We start from the raw sequence: 27,794 nt of genomic DNA on the forward strand, positions 1-27,794 counted from the left end.
CAGCTGGGGAGTGCGGCTCGCCCCGGCCCGCCGAGTCCGGGGGCGCACAAGCGGCCAGCTGGGGAGTGCCGCTCGGCCCGGCCCGCCGAGTCCGGGGGCGCACAAGCCGCCAGCTGGGGAGTGCGGCTCGGCCCGGCCCGGCGAGTCTGGGGGCGCACAAGCGGCCAGCTGGGGAGTGCGGCTCGGCCCGGCCCGCTCAGACACGCTCTGTTAACGTGTGCGAGAACCTAGGCGCTGCAGGAGAGCTCCACTGGGAGGGAACTTGCAGCAGGGAGAACACAAGTGACACAAGCAGAACATGAGAGAATTACAGAGCCTCCCACCCCAGAAGAGTGACCCAAACAAGTGTGCCCCAAAGGAACAGGAAAAGCTGCACCAGGGAGATTTAAGGCACCAGGGCAAATCCCTGCATTTACTAAGAGCTCGATTGTGCAGGCAGGACGGGGACTTTGGCTTCCCCTTCAAGCCAGGCACAGGGAGCGTGCTGCCCAGGCCAACGCTCACAGGCCCGAGCAGGGTGAGGGCCCGGCTCTGACTCTGTGCCGATGCAGAGATGCACCCCGGCAGCTCGAGGCACCGCAGCGCTGGGGGCTGCCCAGACACAGGCCCTGGCCACAGGACGAGGGCAGGCGCATTCTGCCCATTTCACAGAGATGCAGCAACTTGATCAAGGCCACCCAGGGAGTTTGTGGCAGAGGCAGGACTCGAACGCAGGACTCACAGGGACTGTCCAATCATCTAGCCTGCTCCTTGTGTGTCACAGGCTCAAGAACAGCACCCAGTGACCCCCCCATGGCCTCTCCCCTGAAAAGCCACCCAGCCTTGGAGGGGTGTGAACTCCTACGGGTATAGGGCGCAGCCCAGCCCCTTAGCCCAGCTCGGTCCCAGTGAGCATGTTTCAAACACGGGAGCCCACCGGCATCCCCCCATCGGGAAAACCCTTCCTGCTCCGGCCGTCCAGAGCAATAACCTCCCTGGAGCACAGGGTCTGACAAACACCTTTTATTGGAAACTGGCGATGGGCCCCAGCCATCCCGCCTGCGCACGCCTGCCGCTGGGGAGCGATGCCTCCACACCCTGCACTCCAGCACGGGACGAAGGCTGCTTCTGTCCTCTCCCTCCCCGGGGTGCACGGCGAGCTGGTACCCAGCACTGCAGAGTCCCAGTCCTCGAAGCACGAGCGCCGGCGCCAGCGCGGAGACCTCTGGCCGACGGTGCCGCTGCCTCAAGCCCGCCGGGGGGGAGCAAGGAGCCAGACCCAGCTGCAAGCAGGAACGGGGGAGGGATGAGGGGGAGGAGACGCCGCTGCCCCCTGCTAGGGGGGAGGGGTCCCCCAGAGCTTCCCCACTCAGACAGGGGAGGAGGGTGTGGAGGCAGCAGAGGGACTGATTGCCCTAGAGATCCCTGGAGTGTGGGGGGGGAGCACTCAGATGCTCCCAAGGGTCTCAGTGGAGGATTAGCCACCTCACAAGGCAGCTTGGCACAACTGGCCACGTCCGCAGGCACCTGGTGGAATAGCTGGGGGGGGGGGGCGGGAATAAGGACTATGGGGCACTGGCGGATCTGGGGGCGAGGAAGAGCCCTGTGCCACATGGACCCGATCACTTCCTGCCCCACAGCCGGGAGCCAGCGCCTCATCTCCCTGCCCTCCCCCGCCCCAATATCCACACAGTGCAAACCCAACCTGCCCCTAACTGCGCGGGGACGACTTCTTCCGCCGTGGTCCCTGCTTTGGAGGGGGGGTCGCCGCCTCCGCCCGGCCTTGTCTGAGTCCCTGCAAGGCACGAAAGGGTTAACGTGCAGCACCCGAAGGCTGCTAGTTCGAATCCAGCCCCAGGCACATGCCAGCTCAGTGCCTGGATGCACCCCCGTTCCTCTGCCCCCAGCCCCCTACAGTGAGGGGAGCCCCTCAGGACATCCAGCCCATGTCCCAGCGAGCCCCTCCCCCATTTAGCTTCATCTCACGAGGCTAAACTCAGGGCTGCAGGCAGCACGGCTCACGCCCAGCACCGCCAGCACCCTCCGCAGTGGGGGGGGGGTGGTACCACCCGTGGCCAGTGCAGCCCCAGCCCCCACCCTGCAGCACTGGGGAGAGGGGCAAGACAGCCAAGGGGGCAGATCCCCCCCCAGCCAGGCCTTACCATGTAGAAGCCAGTGTGGTACCCGCTCATGTACCAGGCCAGGAGCATGCAGGCCAGGGGCCCCCCCTCATCATCCTCTGCGCACAGCGAGTCCAGAAGCAGTGGCGGGGGGGGAGGGACGATCTGGAAAAGCAGCAGCAGAGATCCTGGTCAGGGACCTTCCCTAGCAATAAAGATGCTTGCAGAGATCCCCTCCCCTGGGGGGGGGTCGCTCACCCAGGATGCACAGGGACCCGGGAACTTTACCTGATCCCTCCTGCCCGAGTGGCTCCAGAGTGGGGGCTCCGCCCCCCCCCTCCCCTGCCAGGAGTCCTCCCCACAGTGACACACAAATCAACAGCCCACTGGCGCCACCTAGTGGTTTCTTTGTGCTCCAGCCTGCGGGGGGGGCTCTCCTCCCCCCCCCGCAGAGGGTAGTGACAGCCTGGGCAAAGCTGGGGGTGCAGCAGCGCTGGGTTCCCATGCCAAGCTCAGAGGGGTGGCCACCCCGGGATCGGATGCTGCAGGATGGCAGCTGGCCCTGGAAGTCTGGCCAGAGCGTGGACTACCAGAGATGGCAGTGGGCTACCAGTACCGCCCTTAAACAGCCCCCGGGCTTTGGGTTCGGCACTGGTTTGCCCCCTCCTCCAGCCCGGGAGATCAACGGCCAGGGCCCTTTCCCACAGGGCGGGATTCGCGGAGGCTCTGGGTTTGCCGTAGAAACGGGTGCCCGAGGAGGAGCGGGTACACTCACCGGGGGGCAGGCGGATCTGCGCGGCGGGGGGCCGAAGGGCAGCAAGGGACCGGGCCACCAGGAGCCGCTCTGAAAGGGAGGCAGAGAGCGGGCGTGAGCCCAGAGAGAGGACCCCACGGTGTGATGCCAGCATCTCCCGTCAGCTGTTCCAAAACCCCGGTGGGGCATGGGTCACTAGCCCCCAGACCCTAATGGGCTGCCCCCATCCTTCCCCTCCCCTCCCCCCGGGTCTGGGCTAAGTGGGGAGGGGGCCCTGGTACAGGCCCCTGACATTTAAAGGGGGTGGAACGTGGCCGGGGCAGGAGAAGGGGCTAATCCCGCTAGCCCCTGCTCGAAGGGCCGTGGGCCCAGGCCCCGCCATCGCACTGCTCCTGTGTGATGGCAACACTGACTCCCAGGGACAGTGACACCCCTCCCCAATCTACTCCCAGCAGCACAGCACCCCCCAGCTCCACCCTGGGGTACTGGGGCAGCACCGACTGCCAGGGGAGAGCGCCCCCTACTGCCATGTTGCGCCCTGGAGTCAGCACCCACTCCAAAGGGACCATGCCCCCTACTGGGTCCCCGGCCCTGCTTCCTGCAGCCCAGTGCCCCCTAGCATCACCCAGGAGTTGTGGGGTCAGCACTGACCCCCCCCAGGGAGAGCTCCCACCTCTGAGACATCTCGTTCCCATGCAGCAGCCAGGGCTTTCCCCTAGATTCCCCAGGAGTCTCCCATTCGAGTCCTGAGCAGACCAAACCCTGCTTTGCTGCAGGGCTCTGAGGTTGCATCTTGTGTTCGTCTTCCTGCGATGTGGGGGGGAGGACATGTGGGGAGGGGGCTGCGGTTTAAGCTCCCCAGGTCACTGCCCCGGTGGGGCAATCCCAGGCACTCACCTTGGGCGGCGGGGGGAAGTAATGTGCCCACTCCCCTTTCGTGCTCTGCCTCCTCCAGCTGTGGGGCGGCTCGTGGGGGAAGCTGGGGCTGCGTCCCCTGGGCACTCCGGGGGCATCCGCTTCAGCCTTGCCAAGGAGACACAGGGATCAGAGCAGAGCGTGCCCCAGGCGTGCCCTGTGCTGCCACCAGCACGGACAGTGCCAGACCTGCGACCCCCTCACCTGCCCCAGGGGACCCCGCAGAGAAGGGGGGAGGCACAGAGCTGGCAGGGGATTGGACAAGGGAGAGAAGCGGGGACACTGACTGCAGGGGAGAGCGCCCCCTGCTGAGCCCCCCCCCGCCCGCTGCACCACAGCGCCCCCTAGTGCTGAGCTGTGGTATTGGGGCCAGCACTGACTGCAGGGGAGAGCGCCCCCTGCTGAGCCCCCCGCCCGCTGCACCACAGCGCCCCCTAGCGCTGAGCAGTGGTATTGGGGCCAGCACTGACTGCAGGGGAGAGCGCCCCCTACTGGGCCCCCCTGCCCGCTGCACCACAGCGCCCCCTAGCACTGAGCTTTGGGGGTAATCGGGGGACAAAGGGAAGTGAAGAGAAAAACAGGGTGGGGGGGGAGCATGAGTGGGCAGAGTTAAGGGGAAGGAAAGTTAAATGGGGGACTCAGGGCTGCTGCAGTGATTACAGCCGAGATCTCCCCTCTCCCAAATCAGTCCCTCACTAACAGAGCCCCCTTCACACACCCCAGCCGCTTCTTTAATGGCCCTCACTCCCCATCCAATGGGGGGGGCACTCACCCTCCAGCTGCCCAGGTCCCCATCCACGGCTCCACAAGGGGGCAGCAGCTCCTCCAGCGCCTGCTGTTCCTTGTTCCCGTAGCCGACAAACTCCACCAGGCACGTCCCCGCCGCGGCGTCCACCGACCGCACCGTGGCCGGGTAGAGCAGCCCGTCCTCCGACCAGATGGCGCTGCAGGCGTCGCCCACCTTCCACTGGGGAGCGGCACCAACCGGGGCTCATCACACAGACAGCCTGGCTGCTAGGGACCCCCCGGGGCCCCAGAGTCTGTGTCTGCCTCGGGGTCCCGGCCAAACCCCAGCTCGGGACAGCACCTTCCACCTCCCCCTGCAGCGTCAGAGGGAGGCAGAGCTCTGCTGTGTGTTGGGAATCGGACCCAGGTGTCCTGAATCCCAGACCCAGGCTCTGGTCACAAGGCCCCGTTCCCCTTCCCGCACTGGGAACAGAACCTAGGCGTCCTGACGCTCTCCCCTGCTCTAACCATTCAACCACACTTCCCCCACCCCCCGAGAACAGTCCTGGCCCCCAGCCCCGTGCTCTAACCACCACACCACCTCCCATTGAGATGGGTGAACCTGTGAGCAGACAGTTCCCCCGCAGGGTGGGCGAAGTGCCCAGGTTAAGGGGGGCGAACCAGGCTCCCCGGCTAACCCTGCCAGCGTCCCCACTACTCCAAACTCCGCGCAGCCCCACCCTGCAGTATCTCACCGTTCGCCGGGGCTCCAGCAAGTCGTCCGGGCTCCTGTCGGGGGGGAACAGGTCCCGCAGCCTCTGTTCCTCCCGATTGCCGTAGTGCTCATACTCCACCACGCAGGCGTCCCCCTCCTCGCTCAGGGAGACGACGCGAGCCGGGTAGAGCAGCCCGTCTCCGGACCAGACGGCGCCGCAGGCGTCACCCACCTTCCACTGCGGGGAGACACAGGGAGGGGCCTCAGGGCTACGGCGGGGGCACGCGTCAGCACGGGTAACAGATGAGCCGTAGCCCACGCTACCCAGCATGAACCATCACTGTGCAACGCACACGTTAGTGCAGCATTTGCACTATTCCACACTCTGCCCCAACCCCAATGCTGGATCCTGCAGCCTCCTGCAGAACCCCGGGGATGACTCCTTGCCCTCACCCCTCTCCAGATTCCCACAGGGCCCTCCCCTCTGGGTGTGCACATGAGAGAGCCCCACCCGCCATGGGGGTGGAGCCAAGAGGAGTCCCTCCCCTTAAAGAGACAGAAACCAGCACCCCCAGGACCCAGGGCTGAGTTTGCTATGTGATGCCAATGGTTTCTCTTGTCCTGGTGGAACCAACAGAAGTGGGATGGGCTGGTTCTACAGCTGGTAACAGATCGCTTCTTGTTCTGTACTCACCTGGGAGCCTTCCTCCTCTTTCTTCTCCTCCTCCTCCTCCTCCACATCTCCCTCGCTCTCGGCCCCGCTGGAGGCTGAGGACTCAGAGCTCTTGGATGCCTGGTCCGTGTCATCAGCTCCCAGGGTGTCCTGCAGTGTTGGAGATACTGTGGCGGCTGAGAGAAGGATGGGGATTTGGGAGGAGCAGCTGCTCTGTCTCCCCGTCCCTCCTGAGACAGGCTGGAAGGACCAACCTTTCCCCGCAGGGCTGGGGGAGCATCAGACATGGAGAGGGAGGGGACATCCCAGGTCACTGCCCCATAGGGAGCACAGACTGCAGCCTCTGCCCCAATCCAACAGGGGCTGGGGTCAGCGAGACCTGGAGCAGGCAGCTTGGGGAGCACATCCAACAAGGAGGGACACGGGGGAAGCATCCCCAGAAGTTTGGTTTGGAGATCCCGAGGGCCTCACCTTATAGGAGCGGACGGCTCGGTCATAGGAGCGGATCAGAGCGCGGTCGTCGGACGCGGCACAGTCTGCAATCTGCAAACAGCACACGCCCCGTTACAGAGGATTGTCTACATACACAACGTGGGGCTGCGTCCTTCAGCTGAGCCCAGCCACCAGAATCAGCTACCCAGAGAGAGCATGACATACGCTGGCAGGCAGAGAGACAACCGCATGCCCCGGTCCTGTACCGGGACCTGGTAACGCCGACTCCCGCAGAATTGGGCCCTTAGCACTTGCAAGTAGGAACGTTCTCTTTATTCCCAGCCAACTCGCATGATCGGTGTGGAAGTTCCCAAGCTCTTGAGATCCAGGGATCATAAGAGAATCTCGGCTTCCATTTAAAAATCCAAACGGTTTCTAGCCCACCGAGCTGCAGAGCAAAGCTTGAAAGCATGAGCCCAGAAATCTCAAACCTCAGAAAGTCAAACAAAAAAAAGGACCCCAAATCTTATTTTTAAGGCAATCTCATGTTTTCTGATTCATGATTGTGTATGCTGGGGTCTGGTGATGCTGAGATAAGAAAATAAAGGCATGCCAGTGGGAGTTCACCCAGAGCAGCTGGCACCTCCCCTGAGGCTTACCCTGAAAAGACACAGTCCTGATTAGCCTGGACACATTAAACCATCCCCCCCTGGAGAAACTCCAGTCCGCCAGAAGTGGATTAATGACACCTCACACTTAGCCATGCGGTACACGGCAGGTATACGTGTTTCCCCTTTTACAGATGGGAAAAGTCCAAAGTCGCACAGCGTGAAACCGGAAGAGCTGGGAATAAAAACCCAGCCCACTGCTCTACCCACTAGGCCATGCTGTTTCCCAATCAAGGTAAATACGAGTGCTGCCTGAACTCAGCAGGGCTACTCACAGGCTTAACGTTAAGCACCTGCTTAGTTCTGGGCAGGATCAGGGCCCCTTGTGAACAAATCACAAAGCAAGCTGGGCAGCAGTCTTCCCCCCACCCCCATAACATGGGGCAGGGGCTCATTCACTCCCCTAAAACCCCAGACAAGAAACCCCCCACGAGGTTTGGCACTGCTGAAACCTTTGTAACAAACCAATCCGTGTCACGGCTGTAACATTCAAACCAAGAAGTATACAGGCTTTTCTCCATCGCATACAACCCTCAGGGTAGGGAATAAATACTATAATGATGCTAATAATAACCACCAGGCTTCTGCATCCGCTGGTTTCCCACTTCTCCGGGGGGTGCAACCACCCCACAGCTAGGGCTGGATTCCAGGGTATTCTAACCAGCCCCCAGCAGCTAAATTCCCTTCTGGGGAGGGGGCAGACCCAGCTCTCTCGTCTCCCCCCTTTGAACTTAGTGCAAAGCAGCAAAATAAATGACTCCAGCTTTTTCAAGTGCACATTCTTCACCTTGTCTTGCAAGGGGGAGGGGGAGCCACACTGAGTCCTATCTGTGAGTCCAATCCCCCCCCCCCCAGGATTTTAGAGGCCAAACTCTGCGGCCCTGAAGCCCAATGGGGATCTCCAGCAGTTCCAGAGTCTGACGCATTTGGGTTGCAACCTGCCCGCCCCCCCGATCACTTACCTGGTGCCCCTCCTTCTGATACACTATCTCCCCCGCACACTCAGCCATTGCAATCGAAGCCTGCACCCCTAATGCACCATCTCAGGGCAGGAGCAGCCTGCCCCCAGCCCACAACTTCTTGCAAAGAGTCCATGCATGCATGCAGGGACTCCCTCAAGGCTCCCTGGGAAATGTAGTTTTCTTCACCCTCACCCCTAGCCGCGTTCTATAGGGCAGCGGGGGACGCTTGGACTACAGCCCCCAGAAGGCATTGCTCTCCCGCCACAGAGTGGTGGCTGGCAGGCGGACCGCCGGCCTGTTCTGCACAGCGGCCCCTGTAGGTAGGAGGTACATGGCGCCGTCTAGGGACAGCAAATATTCGCAGGCTGTGCTGGGTGCGGGAGGGTTCATCGGTGTAACAAGCTGTGTCGATGCTCAGCTCAGGCTGGGTTATCAGGATTAGGACGTGATCTCAGGCTGGAGCCTAAAAAACAGAGGTCCCCCTGGAAGGAAGGCTTCCTTGTGGTTCAGAGACTGGATGGAACCCAGGTCTGCTGCAGATTTCCTGGGCGATGCTAGGCGAGTCACTGCATCTCTTTGTGCCTCAGTTTCCCATCTGTCAAGTGGGGATAATGATCCTGTCTTGGCTAGTTCGATAGCAAACTCTTTGGGGCAGAGAGACTCTCTCACTCTGTGTCTGTGGGGCCCCAGCAGGCTCTCTAGACCCTCCTAGAAATGTAAATAAAAATACTAAACAAATCCTAGCTGTCATGAAACACGACGGCGATTTAATAACCTGCAGCTGTGACCACTGCAGCCCCTCTGCAAGGAGAAGAAAAAGCTCTGGCCCCAGTGAAGCAATGGTGAAAGCTGCCAAAACTCTGCAACACCCAAGGCCATGTGGACAATTTCTCCGGGAAGCTAAGGCACCTCTGGGTGGCCTTCAGTCAACTGCTCCCTGCGAAGGTTTGTGCCGGAGAGGCGGGGGTGCCTCCCTGTCTCCTTGTCCGAGCAGCATTCGGCGGGCCATGGACGGGGCTCCCAGATGGCTGTATATCTCGGTGGTCTATTCTGCTGAGCGATCGCTGAGCTCTGAATTCATCAGGAGTGAAAGGTCCACAGCCCTGATGAAAATCAGGCCCCAGGTACCTAAGAGCTTCCAACATTTCGAGTGGCTAAAGCAGGATGCATTTAAAAAAAATAATCAATCAAGTAATTACATTCTGGGGAAGGTTTTTTATAACATGTTCAAAATAACAAAAGAAACTAAGCCCGACAAATCTCTCTCTCTCTCTCTGTCTTCAGCCCTGACAAATTCCGAAACGACTGTCAGCCCCCAAATTTATTTCGTTACTGAATTTTACAGCCAATTTTGGCTAGAACAAAAGTAAGCAAAACAGTAGCTTCCGTTCCTCTGCAGAGTGTTCCCGGTGGCTGGACAAACTGATCGATGTGGCAGGTTTTGCCTTTGTGCAGTTCAGGTGAAGGCTGCTGCTGCTGCTGCTGCTGGCACTTCATGTGGGAAAAGATATTGGTTTGGCACAGAGTGTGCATTCCTCACCATCCACGCCTCTTCATACACAGGGGGCCAGGCTGCTAGGAGAGAGGATTTTTTCCCAGGTAACTTCTCATGTCAGTTATTATTTCCCGTCCAACGCTGAATAAAGCATGGCTGCGGGTGATCAAACAGGAATTTTACATGTTCTGGAATCACAGAAAATCTTGCCTGGCCATTTATCAAGTCATTCACGGGAGATATTTTATGCCAAAATTCATCTGTTCTCATAGTGCATAGTCCAGAAGTGCATCACAGATCTGAGCATCCTAAATTCGGAAATTTGGTGCACACTGATCACATCAGAAAATTGATCCGTTATCACCTCTATTTTGCAGAAAGATGCTGATAAACGACTGGCTGGACTCACAAAAGCCAGGCTCTTAAATTTAGGGTCTTCTAACAACACTGCCATCTTTGTCATGTAATCCAGCGCTTTGCAAAAATAACTGCACAGCTTCAACCAAGTGTTTGATATGCGCTTGGATGGATCATGTTTTCCTTTCTTGCCGAGTTATGTGTCCCAAAGCCCATATAACCACTTCAGATGCCGGCCACTGCCCAGAAGAGCCCTTGTCATTCAGTTCTAACATTTTCACGTGCTTCACAAGTATCTTCAGGCTGGCATTGCAAAATGCTGTGTATTTAGTCAGTGAGGGCACCATTCTGACCCTTCCCTGACAGTGACTGTAAATGTCAATGATCGAACCCTCAGCTTTCATCGCCAATGATTTTCAATGCGTGCTCTGCCATTAAGTGCACGAGATGGCAGGGGCGTACGCTCCTTGGTTCACTGTTTGCTTAGTTCTCATTTGAGATAATACACTGTGGTGCTTCCGGACAAGTCTGCAGCATTATCTGCCAAATACGTAGAACGTTTATTCCAGGCAACGTTGTGTTTTGATAGCACACGGTTGGTTCCATCCGAAAAATTCCTGAGATTTATTTGATGTGCAAAGTAACCATATCTACAAACTCCGTAGCTGTGAGACTGTATGTTTCTGGGTGTTTGCATGCAACCAGGAATGGAAAATACTTCCCGACCTCGTCCGAACTTGCATCCAAAGCCAAGGATCATTCAAAGCCTTCAATCCCACGATGTTCATTTGCAAGGGCTTTAGGTGAATTGTCCCTTGCATAACAGGGGTCACTTTTGTGGAAGCACATGCACAGCTCTTGGCAATCTGGGAGTCTAGGAGCATTGTTTTAAATGAAGGACTAGCATGGTCACCGCTAGCACGAGGGACGTTATGCTCCGAAAGACATTCTGTAAATCAGACGGCAGCTTTGGTTCACTATCACTCATTTTTGACCCAGCAGATGGGAACAAAGTTGCCCATGATTTTGACTGTCACAGCCTTGGCACCGCTCGCATGTTTCTCCATAACGATATGCCTTGAGGTATCTCTGTATTCGCCATGACTAGCAGAAAAACCAGCTCTGCAACGCTCCTGGAAAGCAGACGGTCGCCCTCCCCTTGATCTTTGTAGAAAATGGTGCTGGGCCTGCCAAGTCCCTTTCAACGGACAAAGACTTTCCCTTTTGTCTTGGACCAACCCACAGCGTCTTCATCAGTCATGGCTGTTGCTGAGTCTTTCGGGGGGTGGGGGTCATTTTATTTGTATTTAATTATTTGATAATCCTGCAATTTGTGGCCTGTACTCAAGTTTCATTTTTAATCATGTGAGACTCTGCTACCGATACGCTAACCCAATCCAGCCGTGACTCATTTTAACGCTCACGCGGTGCAGCCGGCTGTGGCTTTCTGAACTCCTTCTCAAATTCCAACCCAGCTCCTCCTGGGCATGGCGTTCCAGGTGGAAGTGCGGGGTTTAATGACACACAGAGGATGCGAGTCATAAAAAACCCCATGAGCATGACCACCTGTCACGGAATCACCGGGCGATGCTCTGGAACGGCTCCATACGAAGCCAGTCAGACTCTGGGGGGCCTCCTCTCTGTGAGCAGACTATCTCCCAGGGCAAGAAGCTCACGCAGCTTCGACCTTCCTGGGTCTCACCTCGGAGCATTCAGCCTCCCCTGCCCCTCCGTGCGCTTCCCGCAGCGAGTCTGCCCAGGCGGGGATCCTGGGGAACCAGTGGGCCTGCACCCCAATTCTGCCGTCTGGCCCCCCTCCATTTCCCCAGCCAGCTCCAAACCGAACCCCCTTCTCTGGCCTTTGTCTCTTTCCTGGGCCAGGAGGTCCCCTGATCTCTTTATTCTCCAACCCCTTCAGTTGGCTCCTTTGCAGGGGAGGGGCCCAGGCCGTCAGTTACCAGGAGACAGGGCGTCAGCAATTCTCTGTGCAGACAGCATCACACTGGCCCTCTAGGGCTCTGCAACAATCACACCCCCTTATCCCACCACCTAGATACTTAAGAACTGCATAGGGGAAACCGAGGCACCCACACAGTATTCAGAGCAAACATTAAGAACATTCCCACTTCGTCACACCACCCAGGAGAAACACGTGGAGTTGTGACTTTGCACAAGTGAAATACCACTTTGCGGCTATGCTTGCACCCTCCCTTTGAATTGTATTTTCAGTCACTCATAGTAACTGGTTCTACTTTAACGCAGCAAGCTCAATGCGGGAAATGTTCCGCTTCAACCAGGAGAGAGGGTTGGGGGGGTCAAAGTGGGACAATCCCCCCAAACCCAGAACTGTTGGGGAGAAACGGCGTCTCAGTTTGGCTCCCAGAAATCAGCAAACACTGGGGATCGCTGGCTAGATTGAGCCTCCGTCTCAATTTCCTTGCACCTGGTGTAGTCACTTACATTAGTGCAAACTGGCTCACCGGCAGCGTGTCACCTCCATTTTGCAATAGTGTAAATACCCGCCCACGGGTATTTACCTGCCACGGGGCAGGTCAGCGGAGAACAGGCCCAGTAGCTCTGGTTTCTTTTGGTCTCCTACCTCCACACGAGCCCACATTTTAGATGAGTTTTCCATACACACGCAGAAACGGCACCATTTGAAACGACTGCTCTTCATTAAACTCCGCACCATGTGCTAATCTAAATACTAATCAACAACTAATTTCCTTTAACGAGCCGGGGACAGGGTTTTTACTCTTCCCTGCCAAAAAATAATAAGCCATAAATATTTATTTCAAGTGTAATTGATTGGAGTCATGATTTTATCCTTGCCTGCCAGGTTCTGAGCAATCAGAATAACTGCAGACACAGCCAGGAAACGGTTTGTGGAGCAGATGCCGCTGTCCCAGTCTTTCACCCTGCAAAGAAAAAGACACGGGGACTGAAAAGTGACGGTGGTGATATTTTTCAAATGAGGGAAGTTTCTAAGTCCATATTTGGGCACCTGAATAAGAAGCCGGATCTGCCGAGGTCCTTTAGAAGCGACCCCAGTGAAATCGTGGTAAGCAGCACCTTTTAAAATCAGCCTACTTAGCTCAATCCCTAAATCTAGTCTCAAAGGTGCCTACGGGAATTCGCTACGCGGCACCCGGGGGATCTGGCACCCAACTCCAGCCTTAAGTGCGTATTCATTTTAGGCACATTTTGGAGTGATCGTTTCTGAAATTCCAACCCATCAGCCGAGCTGCCCCCACGGCCTTTGCATGAGACACCTTGATTCCAGTCTCACCCCCCTCCTCGGAGTAAATCCAGAGTAACTTCCCTGAAGCCAATGCGGTCACAAAGTCAGTGAGAAAAAAATCAGGCTCTGTTGTCTTTATCGTCATTGCTGCATCTAGCACCGAAAACCTGATCTTATATAGACCAATAAACCATCCCAGGAGACACCATCCGTCCCTCCCTTTAAATTAGGGTTAAAAAAACAAGCGCTTGTGGATTGCCACGGACTCGCAGGGGCGAAAGAAAATGCAGGCCTGTTATTTACCAGGCTGCACGTGGCAACAGACTATATTGGTAAGGGATGCAAGGAGAGTGTGGGTCACGATGCAAACTGCAGACACACACACACACACACTAAACTTAATCAATTTAAAAGTTTTATTGGGGATAATTACAAGGGGTAAGGGAGCAGCGTATGATTAGCTAATAGAGTTAATGAAACTTAAAACACACAATGACTAAAATATCTACTAACAATATTTATAAACAAAGATGCAGCATTTAGTAATAACTGATACTTACAAATACAAACCAACGCATAACGACCGGCAAACGTAGAAGCTCTATTTGAAACACGTGAGCTGAGAGAGAGGCTTCGAGGTGATCAGGCTCGGTTACAGGTATACACAGGACACACGGGTATACACAGGACACACGGGTATACACAGAATACACGGGTATACACAGGATTCGTTTTCTTTCTCCTCTCTCTGCCTGCACATGGCAGGCAGGCCATAAAGTACCCACAATGACATCATAGAAGTGTCATAGGGGACGGGGCCCAAAACCTGTTTGTGTTCGTTTCTGATTGGCACAAGCAAAGTTTACACCATGTAGGGGAGCAGGTGCCTTAAAGTCTGGCTTCACCCCCAAAAGGTGAGGAAATGCATATTGGTTTAGAATGCGTTCAACACTGAATGACAAAAGAAGAGGCCAGGGCAATACTGGTATGGGCAAGTTTTACAGGATGCAGACAGGAACTCATCTCAACATGCCCCCGTGCCCTGGCCGAAATAGTTAGGCCGAAAACCTAAACTTCCGAGTCCGACTCCTCATCCCCACCTACGAGGGGATGCGCTTCGGGGGTGGAAGCGATGTAGGCCGAGGCACCAAACTTGTGAATGCAGGCTTTAATGAAGGCACATCTGAGACAGAGAAGAGCGAGCCCAACCAGAAGGGACACAAACAGGGATTGGAAATAGGATTAGTAGGGCGCAAGGCCAAGCCAATCGAGCCATGACCAAAACTGGAAGGACTCTCGTGACTCTCTGACAGTAGAGCTCAACGTTTGCAGGTCTTTAACAATTGAGGACAAATTAGGAGAAATAGAAGGCAAAGAAATGCAACATTTATCAGCAAAGTTAGGATATACTTCAGCAAATTTAGTACAAAATGAGGAAGATTGTAACAAATATTGAATCATTAATGTATTTACTGCTGATTAATTAAGAAGAGGCCCTTGCCTGTAGTATTAGCAAGCATTTCAATAGCAAGGGATTGAAACAGCACTTGATCACGTAACATCATATAACCAACAGGGTTAAAACTAACAATAGAGGAGGCGAGGAAGGAAGCTGCTGTTTGCAAGTCCAAAAAGAGTGGGTTAAGTTAGGGAGGTATTAGCATAAGAGAAACTCCACATAGAACAATTAGAATAAGTACCAACCCAAGTAGGGGCTGGGGTTAAACTATTACCAACAAAAACCCAACAATGAGATGCTGGAACTTTAATACTCTCAATTAAAGGAAAGCTATGATCACTTCGACCTGAAGCATTAAGAACTGGAAACACATAAGAATTAAATTGTGAAGAACAATTATTACAAACAGTAAAAGCAGCCCACTGCACATAGGGGGAAGAACAATTTACACTAGATATATTAAATGAAGAAAAATTATAAACTATTGGTACAAATTGAAAGGGTAATGGATATTTAGGTGAGAACTGAGTGGAGCAAACAAGACAATCTTCTGGACTCAGTGCTGACAGGGACTGGTTTTCGCTGACCTCCTGCACCCAGTAGGCGGCAAACCAAGTTTGTAGTCCACCCTCTCCTAAGGGCTCTGTGGGCAAAGATGTTGTGAGGGAGAGCAGTGGGCAAAGATGTTGTGAGGGAGAGCAGTATAACAAATACAAACCAACTATAAAATTAAACCAAAATAAATTTTAAATACAGATACATGCAAATACTTTGAGGGTATTTGAGGGTATACTTTTATGATGCTTTTTTTGTTATGTTTGGGAGCCAAAGGTGGAAACCTGTTGAAATTGTTTGGGTTAGCTTTATGCATAAATTGTTATTTTAAAACATTTTGGTTATGACATTCTTATAACTATAATTAAAAGTGCAAACAAGTTTATAAAAAGCCCAAACAAGAAATTGACATTTGTTAATATTATCTTTACCTTAATGTTGAGGTTTCCCCTCACTTTTTTTTAATAACAAATTAAAAAAAAGAAACTTAAAAAACAAAACTGTGATTGATAAAAGAGAATTCCTTTGTTTGCAATTGCATTATTTCTTGAGGCAGAAATATATGTACATATATTTGTAACTGAAACCTTTTTGAACTTTGCACAAAAATTGGTGTTAATATACTATGATTACACCCCAACCATGATTTTAAAATAGTGTGGTACCACATCTTATATATATATTTTTAAAAGGGTATAAAATTGACTTTTGTTGCAACAAAATAAAAATATTTTTTTTGAAAAAAAAAATAGTCACGTGACACACACAACATAGACACAACACACACACATGACATACAGAACAAACTTACAATTAAAAACAAATGGCGCCAAAATTCTATTCATATTTATACAAAATAACACAACCAAAAATAAAAAGTAAAAGGGTTAAACATTTGAATAAACAAATTATTACCTTATTTAAAACTTGTAGCATAAATTTGATAAAAATATATTAGTATTTGCCAAATGTATTGTATTAATTCGGTAACAAGGAATTTTGCATTACTTTATATTTAACATTATTTTAAAACTTTGCTATATGGAAATAAGAAGAGCCCATGTTACAAATATTAGTTAGTGGTTAGAATAAGAAGCAAAGAGTGCACTTCTGTTGCTTGGCAACCATATCTTCAAGAAAGTTAGGAATAATTCCAGCTGTTGCATTCCTGGAGGGTTAAAATAATTAATTTACCGTATTTAAAGTTTTTACCTTGTTTTCTTTTTGTTTCTTGTTTTGTTCTGTTTTCAATTGCTTTATTTTTTGGAGGTTTCTGTAAAAACTATAGCTTTTAATTTTTAAAACAAAAAGAGAGAGCCGAAGTGAGGAGAGGCGGAGGGGGGGAAGAGGGGGTGAAGAGCAACCTAGGAACGTAGCGAGACCTGAGCCAAGAAAGATTAACTCCATCGAGGTTAGTTATCGCAATAGGCAAAGCTTCTGCTACAGTTTTAGATTCATTGGCAGAGCTGGATACAGAGGAGTTTTAGGAGCTTCATATGAGGGTGGCAAAATTTTCTGAGAGGGACTGGGGGGGGAAGTGATGGGCTCTACCTTTTCTGTCTTCTCCTCATTATCATCTTTAGGAGAGCCTGGGGCTGCCTGTTTAGCTGCAAACATTGTGCCCCCGTGGAGGACAGAGCACAGATCAAGGGCCTTGCATATTATGCTAAACAGGACGGTGGAAACAGCCTCAGAGTATCTGCCAGGGTTAAAGGCACAGTATAGCCTTTTAGAGTTTTGCCCGAGCCAAGGGAACAGATCCATTCTATTTTTGGATTAGTCGAATTTTGGCTAGTAAAAAGGTGAAACTGCAAATGTTGGAACTGTTCAGTTTCATAATCTGTGCGGTCTGCAGCATGCCACGGGCATGGCCCAACTCCCTTGCATCCTGTTCGTGACGCCATGTGGATTGCCACGGACTCGCAGGGGCGAAAGAAAATGCAGGCCTGTTATTTACCAGGCTGCACGTGGCAACAGACTATATTGGTAAGGGATGCAAGGAGAGTGTGGGTCACGATGCAAACTGCAGACACACACACACACACTAAACTTAATCAATTTAAAAGTTTTATTGGGGATAATTACAAGGGGTAAGGGAGCAGCGTATGATTAGCTAATAGAGTTAATGAAACTTAAAACACACAATGACTAAAATATCTACTAACAATATTTATAAACAAAGATGCAGCATTTAGTAATAACTGATACTTACAAATACAAACCAACGCATAACGACCGGCAAACGTAGAAGCTCTATTTGAAACACGTGAGCTGAGAGAGAGGCTTCGAGGTGATCAGGCTCGGTTACAGGTATACACAGGACACACGGGTATACACAGGACACACGGGTATACACAGAATACACGGGTATACACAGGATTCGTTTTCTTTCTCCTCTCTCTGCCTGCACATGGCAGGCAGGCCATAAAGTACCCACAATGACATCATAGAAGTGTCATAGGGGACGGGGCCCAAAACCTGTTTGTGTTCGTTTCTGATTGGCACAAGCAAAGTTTACACCATGTAGGGGAGCAGGTGCCTTAAAGTCTGGCTTCACCCCCAAAAGGTGAGGAAATGCATATTGGTTTAGAATGCGTTCAACACTGAATGACAAAAGAAGAGGCCAGGGCAATACTGGTATGGGCAAGTTTTACAGGATGCAGACAGGAACTCATCTCAACAGCGCTCAGCAATAGCTCACAGTGCCTCGCTTGGTGCAGCTGGTTTTCAACTGACTGGCAGGAGTTGGATTGTCCCAATGTTCCAAGGACTTGCTGAAGTTCCTGGTGTGCTGCCCAAGGTCCTCAGTGTGATCCTCCCGAGGCAGCTGCAGGTTGTTCCCGGTGGTCTCACAGCTGGTTGTGCCCATCTGGTTTTGAAATGGAATCCACAGATGGCCATGTTGATTTACTCTCCTTCGGGCCAGAGGCTAATCTCAGTTAGGCTGGACTCATAGAATAGCAGGGTTGGAAGGGACCTCAGGAGGTCATCTAGTCCAACCCCCTGCTCAAAGCAGGACCAACCCCAACTAAATCCCTAAATGGCCCCCTCAAGGATTGAACTCACAACCCTGGGTTTAGCAGGCCAATGCTCAAACCACTGAGCTATCCCTCCCCCTGTGGATGGCCACAGTCAGCAAAGAGTTAAGACCGTGGACATCCATAAAGAGAAAGTGGCTGGCAGAGAGAAGTATTTTGACAACTGATAAGAACACATCAAGAACTCATAAAATTATAGTGCCGGCGAACATGGAGCATCCTGTAAGGTACATTCAAAAACCTATCGACTATCCCGTGCTGGATGATGTCGGCCATGGAGTAAAGGTGAGAATCCATGTACATTTTGAAGACTTATTTGAACTGAATGTGGTGGGAATTTTAGTTGAGATTAAAATACTTAGTGCTTGGTGCTGCCGAGAGGGGTTGATACCAACGTACCCAGGAGCAGCACAGGCACAAAGTGAGATTTTTATGTTGAGGTCTTGAGCAATTTCTGCTTATAAACTCGTGACTGCCTGAAGTAATCACAGACCAGGAAACAAGGGCTCATGATTCTCATAATGGATATTTCATAACAAAGCAATTGCACTGACTCCCTCCAGGGGGGTCAGGGGGATGACTCCGGCTTTGCACCGGGGTAACTGAGATCAGCCTCCAGGTCTTTACCAAGCCGCCACGTGAGCCGTGAATGATATTTTCAGTTCCTCTCTGAACAATGGTTATTCGGCTCAGCAGGGTGTGGACGAGGTGTGGAACCAGCCCTTCTTTCCCGGAAGAAATGAGGACGCTTTCGGGAACTAGAACCGAGCCAGCACCCTGCTGCAGGCAGATCGTTCTTTGTGCAACTATTAGCAAAGCTGAACTGACTCAAGAGAGGGTGGCTCTGGCTGTGGCTCTAGGCTGGGACCCAGGAGAGCTGGGTTCCCTTCCTGGTTCTGCCTGCGTGACGTTGGCCGAGTCTCTTTCTCTCAGCTTCCCTGCTTGGAACTGGGGATAATAATCCATCCTCTCCTCCCATGCTTTGTCTGTCTTGATAGATCACAAACTCCTCAGGGCAGGAACTGTCTCTTACCATGGATCTGTGTAGGGCCAGGCACACCGGGACCCTGATCCCAATCGGGGCCCCTCCACCCAGCTCTAATATTGAAACTTTGACACGTGCTGAAAATGCCACCTGGGGCGCTGGCCCGTTCCACAATCGACAGCCAGGGGAGGGAGACGTCAGTTCTGCTGGATTTCAGGCCCACTTAGGGTGAGACGCTTGGATATGTGGGTCCCAATCAGCTCTCGCAAAACACAAGAGACCAGCTGCGGCTTTTAAAAATCCCGGGCAGGCTCCAGAGTGGGAGGAATTTGCCAGCGCTCTGGGGGTGTCAACGTTGCTATGCCGGTGGTTTGCACTGATTGGTCCGTTTCCCCGGCTGCCCTTGCAACCAGCTGGGAAATGATTTGTATCCACGTCACAGAACAGAATCACAGACATGCAGAGCTGGAAGGGACCTCAAGACGTCATCAAATCCAGCCACCTGCACTGAGGCAGGACCAAGGAAACCTAGACCATCCCTGACGGGTGTTTGTCCAACCTGGGCTTAAAATCCTCCAATGGTGGCGATTCCACAACCTCCCTAACGCTTAACCAGCCTTCTAGCTAGAAAGATTTTCCTAATATCTAACCTAAATCTCCCTTGCTGCAAAATCAACCAATTACTTCTTGTCCTGTTCTCGGTGGCCAGAGAGAACAATTGATCCCCGCCCTCACCACAATGGGGATGTCCTTTCCCGTTTGCGTGGAACAAACTGTCAGTGGGATACGGTGATGGTTAAAGTATAACAGGGTTCAAACAAGCTCCATCAATGGCTACTAGCCAAGGGGGGGTGACCCGAAACCTCTGACTGCCCGAAATCAGGAGGAGAACTCAGGGGTGGATTGCTCCAGAATTGCCCTGTTCTGGGCATTCCCCAGGAAGCTGTGGTACCGGCTGCTCTAGGAAACAGGAGACTGGGTTAGGTGGAGCACGGGTCTGACCCAGGACAGCAGATCTTATGTGCTTATGAGTCAGAAATTCCCTTTCCCTTGGGAACCAAAGTCAAAATTGAAGCAAATAAGTCTGAGAACCTGGAAAACCCCTCAGCTCTGTTCTTTTTCAAAGTGCCAGTGTTTTTCCAGTCCATGAGTTCTTCTGGGTCCAGGATTTATCTGCTAGCCTGGCCACGGGACAGCTTTATGACTGGCAGGGTGTACCGTGCAGCATCCTGTGCGCTCGGAGATGGGGACATAGCGTGATGTGCTGTGGGGAGGGCTCATGTGGAGGAGCCGGTGGCTGTGAGAGCGGAGCAGAGACAGAGAGGGAGAGACGTGGTTACAAGAAGAGACGTTAAGGTGGAGCTGCAGTCAGAAAAGTGGCTCTAAAATGGGCCCCATCTTAACCAGGGGGGACCTTTGTGATGTGTAAATGAAATAAATACAACAGTCAACATGATGTGCCTTCCTGCCACCCCCTCCATCCCCTTGCACACTCACAGTGTGCACCGTCCCCTGGCACGCCCCTCGCACACTCATGCTGTGCACCACACCGCACATACTCACCCTGCACAGCTTGGCCCAGCACAGCCCCTCGCACACTCATGCTATGCACCATTGCACAGCACACCCTCCTGACACATCCACATGCTGCAGAAACACATCTACAATCCTCCCACCCTCAGTCCTCCCATTCTCGCACCTTCACGTGCACACTCCAAACCCTCACACAGCGCGCCCCTGCACACTCACAAGCCCCCCCCACATCCTCCACCGCATGCTCCCCCCTTGCACACTACACACACACATACATGTAACCCGCACGAGAACCAGCCCTGCCGCCTCCCCCAGGCACCGATAAATACCCACGGCTCATAACCTGTGCTTTGCCGGCAGGTGCTTCCCATGCAGTGGAGCACGTCTGTGCCTCGTGTCCGTGCTGGGCGCACACACGCAGCCGGGCAGCCTTGTCGTTACAGCCCTCCCCCCTTCCCCCCACTGCACACACTCCCGCCACGCTGCTGGGAAGCGCTGGGGAGTGAGCAGCTGCCTGGAGCTAATAGCTGCCTGTAGCTGCCCGTGGAGCCCATGTGCTTGTTTGTCCCTTCTGGCACATGGCAGCAAGCATGGCGGGCACGTGACCCCAGCGCCCCCTCCCTCCCCCAGGGTGGGAGACCTGGCTCAGAGCGAAGGGCTCAGGTGGATGGGGGGTGGGATGACGCTCTCTGTCTCCATAGCAAGAGGTAGCTGGTACATGCAGCTGCTGCCAATCCCCTCTCCAGCCAACCAGCCCCAGGAGCCCTCTGGCCTGCAATCCCATCCCCAAAGCTCTCCTCCCCATAATGCCCTGAATTCTGCAGCTCTATATGCTGATGGACCGGGGGGGGTTCCTTCCTGAGTCCTGCCTGCCCCCATCTCACACCCTGATTGGTGAGCACCGAGAGCCCACAGTTGCAAACATCCTGGCCCCCAGCCCAGGACCCCTCTTCTCCAGGGCTGTTTGCCTGGCTCAACCACTGCAGCAGCGAGTTCCACAGGTGAAAGCGACAATCACGATCCACCTGGGGTCAAGATGGGGGCAGCCTGTTGGGAGCGGCTTGTTTCTTTCCTGCGCCCCACTTGGCTGGGGTGCCGAGTGGCCAGGTGGCCTTTCACTCCGGGTTGTGGGGTGGCAGACACAAGTTCCTTCCGGGGCTAGCATCTGCCAAACTCCTCTTCCTGTAACACCAGCTAAATGGGCCGGGCCTGATCTCCCAGCCTGAGGTTACTGTCAGCAGGCTGAGCTGGTGCCCGCGGGCTCTGGCTGCTAGGAGCCGCGCTGAGCTGGTGAATAGGAATAGGACCCGTGCGGGCTCTGGCTGGCCTGTGACTCCTCCTCGGCAGGATGGCCACTGCAGCTGCTCATCCTTTGTGCTCATCTCAGCGCTGAGCCAGGCAGCCAGTGGGGAGCCAGGGTCAGACACCCAGGTGGAGACATTCCCTGATGCCAGGATCTGCAGACAGGTAACACGTGTCCGTCCCGGAATGGATAGCCAGCAAGAGCAGACACAACACACACAGCTGCACCCTTGCCCACGAACAACACATATGCTCATGCACACGCACAACACACACAGACAACACTCACGCCCACCTGAGCACACACACGCGTGAGGGCACGCAACACATACCCCTGCCTCCACCCGTGTGCACCCCACACTCAGCTGCCCACTCAACGCGTACACAGGCCTGAGTACATGTAACGCACACGCGTGCCTACTCAGCAAGTGCCCACACCAACCGTTCACGCAAGCGTGCAAGCTCACCCACCCACCCACGTGCATGCAAGTACACACTGCCTGCCCCCCACCTCCCTGACCATTCCCCAGCTCAGCCCCTCAGTCCCGGGCCCTGGCAGCCCAGAGACTCGTGTTTCCGGCAGGCACCTCAAATCCAGGGATTAAGAACAAGAATGAAGCAGCCACAGCACAGCCGGTTGCCTAGAAAATCTGGGCAGGGGTCAAGAGGAGGGCAGGGGAGAGGGGGGGCTTCCCCCCACATGCCCCACACATCACCTGGCCCCGCACACACCGCAGCTGGGACCGACACATGCCCGGCACAATGGGGTCACTCAGGCAGCACCAGCTGCCTCTCACCCAGACACACATGCTGCTAATCAGCTCCTGCAGCTGGACCAAAGCCAAGTGAATGGCCCCGGGGCAGGATCCACAGCCGGGGTCAGGCAGCCTCGCTCCGGTCCCCCAGGTGTTCCCAGCTGCTGGCTCCGAAGTCCCCTCTGTTCATCTCCCAGGGCCACTGGCTCGAAGGTGTTTGCTGCTCCGGGCAAGCCAGGAAATAGCCTCACCTCCCCCCGGTGCATCCCGGCTGCCCACGCAGGGAGGTTCCAGGACTCCCCTCCCCTCGCCAAGCCCCACCTGCAGCAAGAGCGGAGCCAGCCCTGGGCTGCCCCCCTGGCTGAGCTGGGCAAGGGCTGCCCTGCGGTCCAGCCCACCCTCACCTGCCAGCCAAGCACATTCCCGCCAGTTCTGCCTGCACCGTGGCTGGCAAAGCTCAGGGGCTTTTGCATGCATGTATCTTCGAAGGCGAGGGCAAGGTTCCTGGGGGTCGCTAGTTCCAGGTACTGCAGCGATCAGAGATAGCGAGAAAGGTGGGGGCTAGAGAGAGGGTGGGGTGTATATGGAGAGGTAAATGAGGGGGGCTGGACAGGGATAGAGGGAGGGGTGACGTGCTCTGGCCTCTGTCCTGACCTGGAGAGGACGTGGCTGGAGCAGGGGGCGTCTCTCAGTAATCACCCCCCTCCCCCAGCACTGCTATAGCAGCAGCTGCCTCCAGCCCCATCTGGCTGCCCAGACCAAGCCCTGCCGCCTCCCACGGGGAAAGCAGGTGAATGGAAACTCTGTCGCCCTGGCAACCAGGTAGGAGCCCCAGATGTCACCTGAGCACCGCACCCAGGAAGCACCGGGGGCTCCGGCACCAGGGGAGCGGGCCCTGCAGAGCGGGCCCCAGGCAGGGCTGGTGGGAGCCAGGCCGAGGAAGAGCTAAGGGTTTGGGGGATCAGAGTCTGTCGCAGCCCCCCCAAGCCTGTGGAAGCAGCTCCCCAGAGCTGCCTCCTCGCTGGAGCTGGGCTCTGGCTCCAGACGGCATCTCCCAGGGAGGGCTGAGTGCCTCCTGCCGGCTCTGCAGCGGCCAAAGGCCCCTGCTCACGTGGTCCCCACCTGGCAGCTGCACGTGCTGACGTCCCAGTGCCTGCCCCACCACTCCCCCGCTCCCCGCCATCCCTCTGCCCCCAACGCTGGGTCCCAGCCCTCGCCCCGGGGCCATGCTGCACCCCTGGCATCAGACACACGCACTTCCTGCAGCCCCAGAAACATGCCAGCTGCAAACTGCGTCCCCAGCCCCGTCTCTGGTCTCAGGCTGCTGCCTCGCTGCAGCTCCCAGGCCGAGTTTGCTGCAGGATAAATCCCGATCAGCTCCCAGAAAAACACTGTGCTGGCCAAGCCAGAGCACGGCTGGCCTGTGGCAGTGAGCAGGGAGCTGGCAGGCTGCCCTGCTCCTACCCTGGGCCGACACAGAACGTTCTCTGACTGCAGCCGGAGGGAACGGAGAACAACAGGGTGGGGAGGCTGGGCCTTAAAAACAAGCCGAGCGGAGAGGAAAGTCGGATCCGCCTGGGGCGTGCAAGTTGAGGCGGTTTCGGTGGGTCTCTGCCTGCCTGCGGCTCGTATTAACTAGATAACACAGACCTACGAACACGGCTCGAGCTAAGCCCTTCGCTTGTTCCACCAGGCACCTCTGAAAACCAGGCCCCTTTCAGACGTCTCACGTTCCACCCCCAAAATCAGCACCCACTTTCTGCCACCTTATCTTGCCGGGACAGTCTGTGAGCTGTCACCACGCTGGGTCGGCAGGTGGCAGCACCCAACCACAGTTCCATCCCGGTGACATGCCCTTCCCAGGCAGCCAGCCCCTCACTGCAGAGGATGGCGCCGTCGGGGGGGTCGGGACCGACACGGGGAGCCGCGTGGCAAACTAACAATGCATGGACACAACGGGAGGTTTTAACTGGAACACGGCCTGGAGTCTTCACCGCTCAGAGATGCACAGATCCCAGGGTTAGGAGGGACCGGCACGATCGGTTAGTCTGACCTCCTGCACATCGCAGGGCCCAGAACCGCCCCCAAATAATTCCCGCTGGAACCAGAGCAGATCTTTTAGGAAAACAGCCAGTCTGGATTTTAAAGCGGCCAGCGATGAAGAACCCATCACGACGCTTCACGAATTGCTCTGATGGCTACGCTCCCGGTACGAGACGGACGTCTTACATCCAGTCTGACTCTATCCGGCGTCACCTGACAGCCATGTGACCTCGCGACACCATCGTCTGCTGGGGGAAAAGCCCATTAGCAAAGGTTTGCTCCGTGGGTTGGTACTCACAGACTGTGAGCAAGTCACCCCTTAGCCACACGGAGGAGGCTTGTCATGCTCGGGGCGGGGGGAGCGTTTCGAAAGCTATCACCCGAGTCTCAGCTCGGACCTTTGCAGCCCACCCGGTGGCAGAGAAAAGCTCAAACCCGTGGCCCCTGCAGGCTCCCAGCCCAGGAGCCAAACGAAAAGGATCTTGTGATTTTTTAAGTCAATCTCATGATTTGGAGGGGGTGGGGGGCGACTCCAGATTTTGGGAGGCTTGGGGACGGCAGTACTCTGTGTCTATCCAGCGCCTAGCGCAACAGCGGCCTGGCTCAGGAAAGTCACTTCGAAGTGCCACGATCCTGCAAGGAACGCAGAGGAAGAATGCTAATGAGGAGCATGGCTCATCAGCAGGGGTAGCCACCCCCGAGCCAGGACTGAGGGTGACTCCCACTAGAGCCCAGCCTACCAGCGGGGCTGTCTGCGGGGCCGGGGCCGGCCAGCGTGAGCCCCTCGGGACCTGCTGTTAGCTCCTATCTTTGCAACCTCCTTATTCACATGATCCAAACGCTACCAGCGAGGGGCGCTCACCACCGCCCAGGATCTCACAGCCTCAGCTGCCTCAGCAAAGGCTACTACATGTGATTAACTTATTGTTCTAATTGCTGCAATATGGTTACTACGGAGCCTGGATCTATCACCATGTTTAGCGACCTTATCTATCCATCCCCACACACGTCCCGCTGTCTATCCATCCAGTCCCATATGCACCCCTCTATCTATCCCTATACACACCCCTCTATCCATCTATAACCCCGTATGCACCCATCTAACCCCATATACACCCCTCTGTCTATGCATCCGTATACACCCATCTAGGTATCTATCCAGTGCATACCCTTTGTCTACCCATCCATCCATTGATCTCCATACGCAGCCCTCTATCCATCCCTCCACACGCATCCGTCTACCCAGCCATCCCCCTACACACCCTGCTATCCAGTCCTGTCATACCTCTAGAGTCCCCATTCCAGCTGTCTCTCAGGCCCAGAGCCCCCTAGGGATTTAGGTGCCTCCCCAGCCTGGGGGATCTGGGCCGATGCCCACGGAACTCCCACTGAGATCAAGGGAGGGGGTTTGGGGGCGCAACCCCCCAGAGCTGTTTGCACCACAGGTCACCAGGCCATCCGCCAGCCTGCTCTGCACGCCGCGCCCGCTAGGTGGCGGCCTTGCCCGCCTGGCTGGTTCGCTCAGCGCCCGGCCGGGTTTGCAACGACACCCAACCGCAGGGCGCCAAGCAGCCACCGCCGAGCGCCCCGGGCAGGAAGGGGCAGAGGTGGGAGACACTCGCCCCTCTGCAGCCTGGACCCCAGGGCCTCAGCGCCTCCCCTCGTCATTGCAACCCCGGGGCGGTCCTCGGTCCCCCTGCCCTGTGCCTGCAACTCCAGAGAGACCAGCCGGGCAGCAAGCTGCCTCTTGCACTGTCTGGGCTGTTTGGTTTTTTGCAAATCCAGCTGGGGCTAATCTCCCCCCCTGCAGCGTTAGCCTCGAGCCTATTGCAACACGCGCTGTTTTGCACCGGGGACCTTTCACCTCTGCAAAAGTTCAGGCGCCAGGCTTGCCCTCCCACCTGCTTTGCAGAGCGGAATGTTACGCGAACCTCGCAAGCCCCCCAGAGCTCGCTTTGGAAAACGCATTCAAGCCGAAGGCCAGCAGCGCTCCCTGCAAGTTCCCTGGCAGCTCCGCTGCTCGGGAAAGTACACGGTGTCTTGTTTGAGTTCCCGGGTTTGAGAGGCATTTGGAGGCTGGTTCATTCTCTGCCTGAAATAAATCTTGCCACCCAAGCAGCGCCCGCGGTGAGCGCGAGCCTGGAGCGGGCCTTGTCTGCAGCCAGCAGGCGCGTGCATCAGAAGCGGGGCTGATAAAGTCTGCACCTGGGGTCTGAGCCGCCTCGCAGAAGAGGAAAACAGAGGACAACCTAGAAAAGTCCCAGCCAAGGAAACATGATGCACGCTGCAGGGGTTGTTGTGAAACGAGTCACAACGTTTTGCAAGCTGCAGAAACCATGACTGGCTCGAAAACCTCATGATTAACTCACCCTTTCCCCACCGCCGCCTACACACCACGCAGCTGGGTGCTCTTCGTTCTCTGCCTACAAGGTGGAACGGGTATCGCCCTGCTCAAATGGGGGAGACAAAGCGCCCTTGCAGAGCAGGGAATTCACTAGACACGTTTGCTTTGTGCAGCTCCAGAGCTCAGTCCTAGGAATATAGACACACACCCCTCCCCCCCCCCCAACTCCAGCATCTCGGAATTTGCTCTGGAGTGGAAGACAATAACGATTCTCCTTTGCATAACGTCCCTGCTTTTCCTTTGCAAAATGCATCCTCGCCTGGGTGTGATTTTTGTCCCGGAACAGCTGCAGCCCAAGCCCGGGGAAGGATGGCCGGGGGGGGGGTCCCTGGGAAAGCGGGGGCGAGGGATTTCCAGGGCATGCATTTTAATTCAAACCCTTGGGATATTTCTTGCCTCTAAAAATAGCCCCTCCAAATTCTCCAGCAAGGGATCTCGCCTAGGTTTGTTTTCCCCTGGACAAAGCAGCTTGCGAAGCTCGGCTGCACGCCCGGAGCTCTGTGGAAATCCCATGCCTCTGCCCAGCACAGGAACAAAAACTGCTGGGAAATTTCAATCGAAACTCTCTCTCGCGTGTGTTTTTTTTTAAGCAAATCCACCTCTTGCAAAACGTCCCCCGCCCCACGTGGGGGCCACTTGCTGTTTTCCCCAGAGCCAGAACCAATCAGCTGGCACCGGGTTTT

At 54.9% G+C, this 27,794-nt stretch overlaps 1 protein-coding gene across 5 annotated transcripts; it reads right to left on the reverse strand.

Moving 5' to 3' along the window:
• Positions 1–987: 987 nt before the first annotated feature.
• On the reverse strand, positions 988–27,771 carry LOC123355911 (survival motor neuron protein 1-like). 5 transcript variants are annotated; one of them, XM_044998771.1, is made up of 10 exons: positions 27,508–27,771; positions 6,354–6,425; positions 5,904–6,032; positions 5,250–5,447; positions 4,541–4,735; positions 3,751–3,876; positions 2,875–2,943; positions 2,142–2,264; positions 1,696–1,774; positions 988–1,262 (listed from the first exon to the last, which is right to left on the reverse strand). In XM_044998771.1, exons 1-10 carry the CDS (start codon positions 27,622–27,624, stop codon positions 1,003–1,005), a joined length of 1,368 nt encoding a protein of 455 aa, XP_044854706.1. In that variant the 5' UTR covers positions 27,625–27,771; the 3' UTR covers positions 988–1,002. The 5 variants fall into 5 exon arrangements, with proteins under 5 accessions (XP_044854706.1, XP_044854707.1, XP_044854708.1 ...); XM_044998772.1 differs by lacking the exon at positions 27,508–27,771 and adding an exon at positions 7,945–8,121; XM_044998773.1 differs by having other exon boundaries at positions 1,128–1,262; positions 1,685–1,774; positions 27,508–27,764.
• Positions 27,772–27,794: the final 23 nt, after the last annotated feature.

This window comes from Mauremys mutica, chromosome 24 (assembly GCF_020497125.1).
Source record: "Mauremys mutica isolate MM-2020 ecotype Southern chromosome 24, ASM2049712v1, whole genome shotgun sequence".
Lineage (NCBI taxonomy): Eukaryota > Metazoa > Chordata > Testudines > Geoemydidae > Mauremys > Mauremys mutica.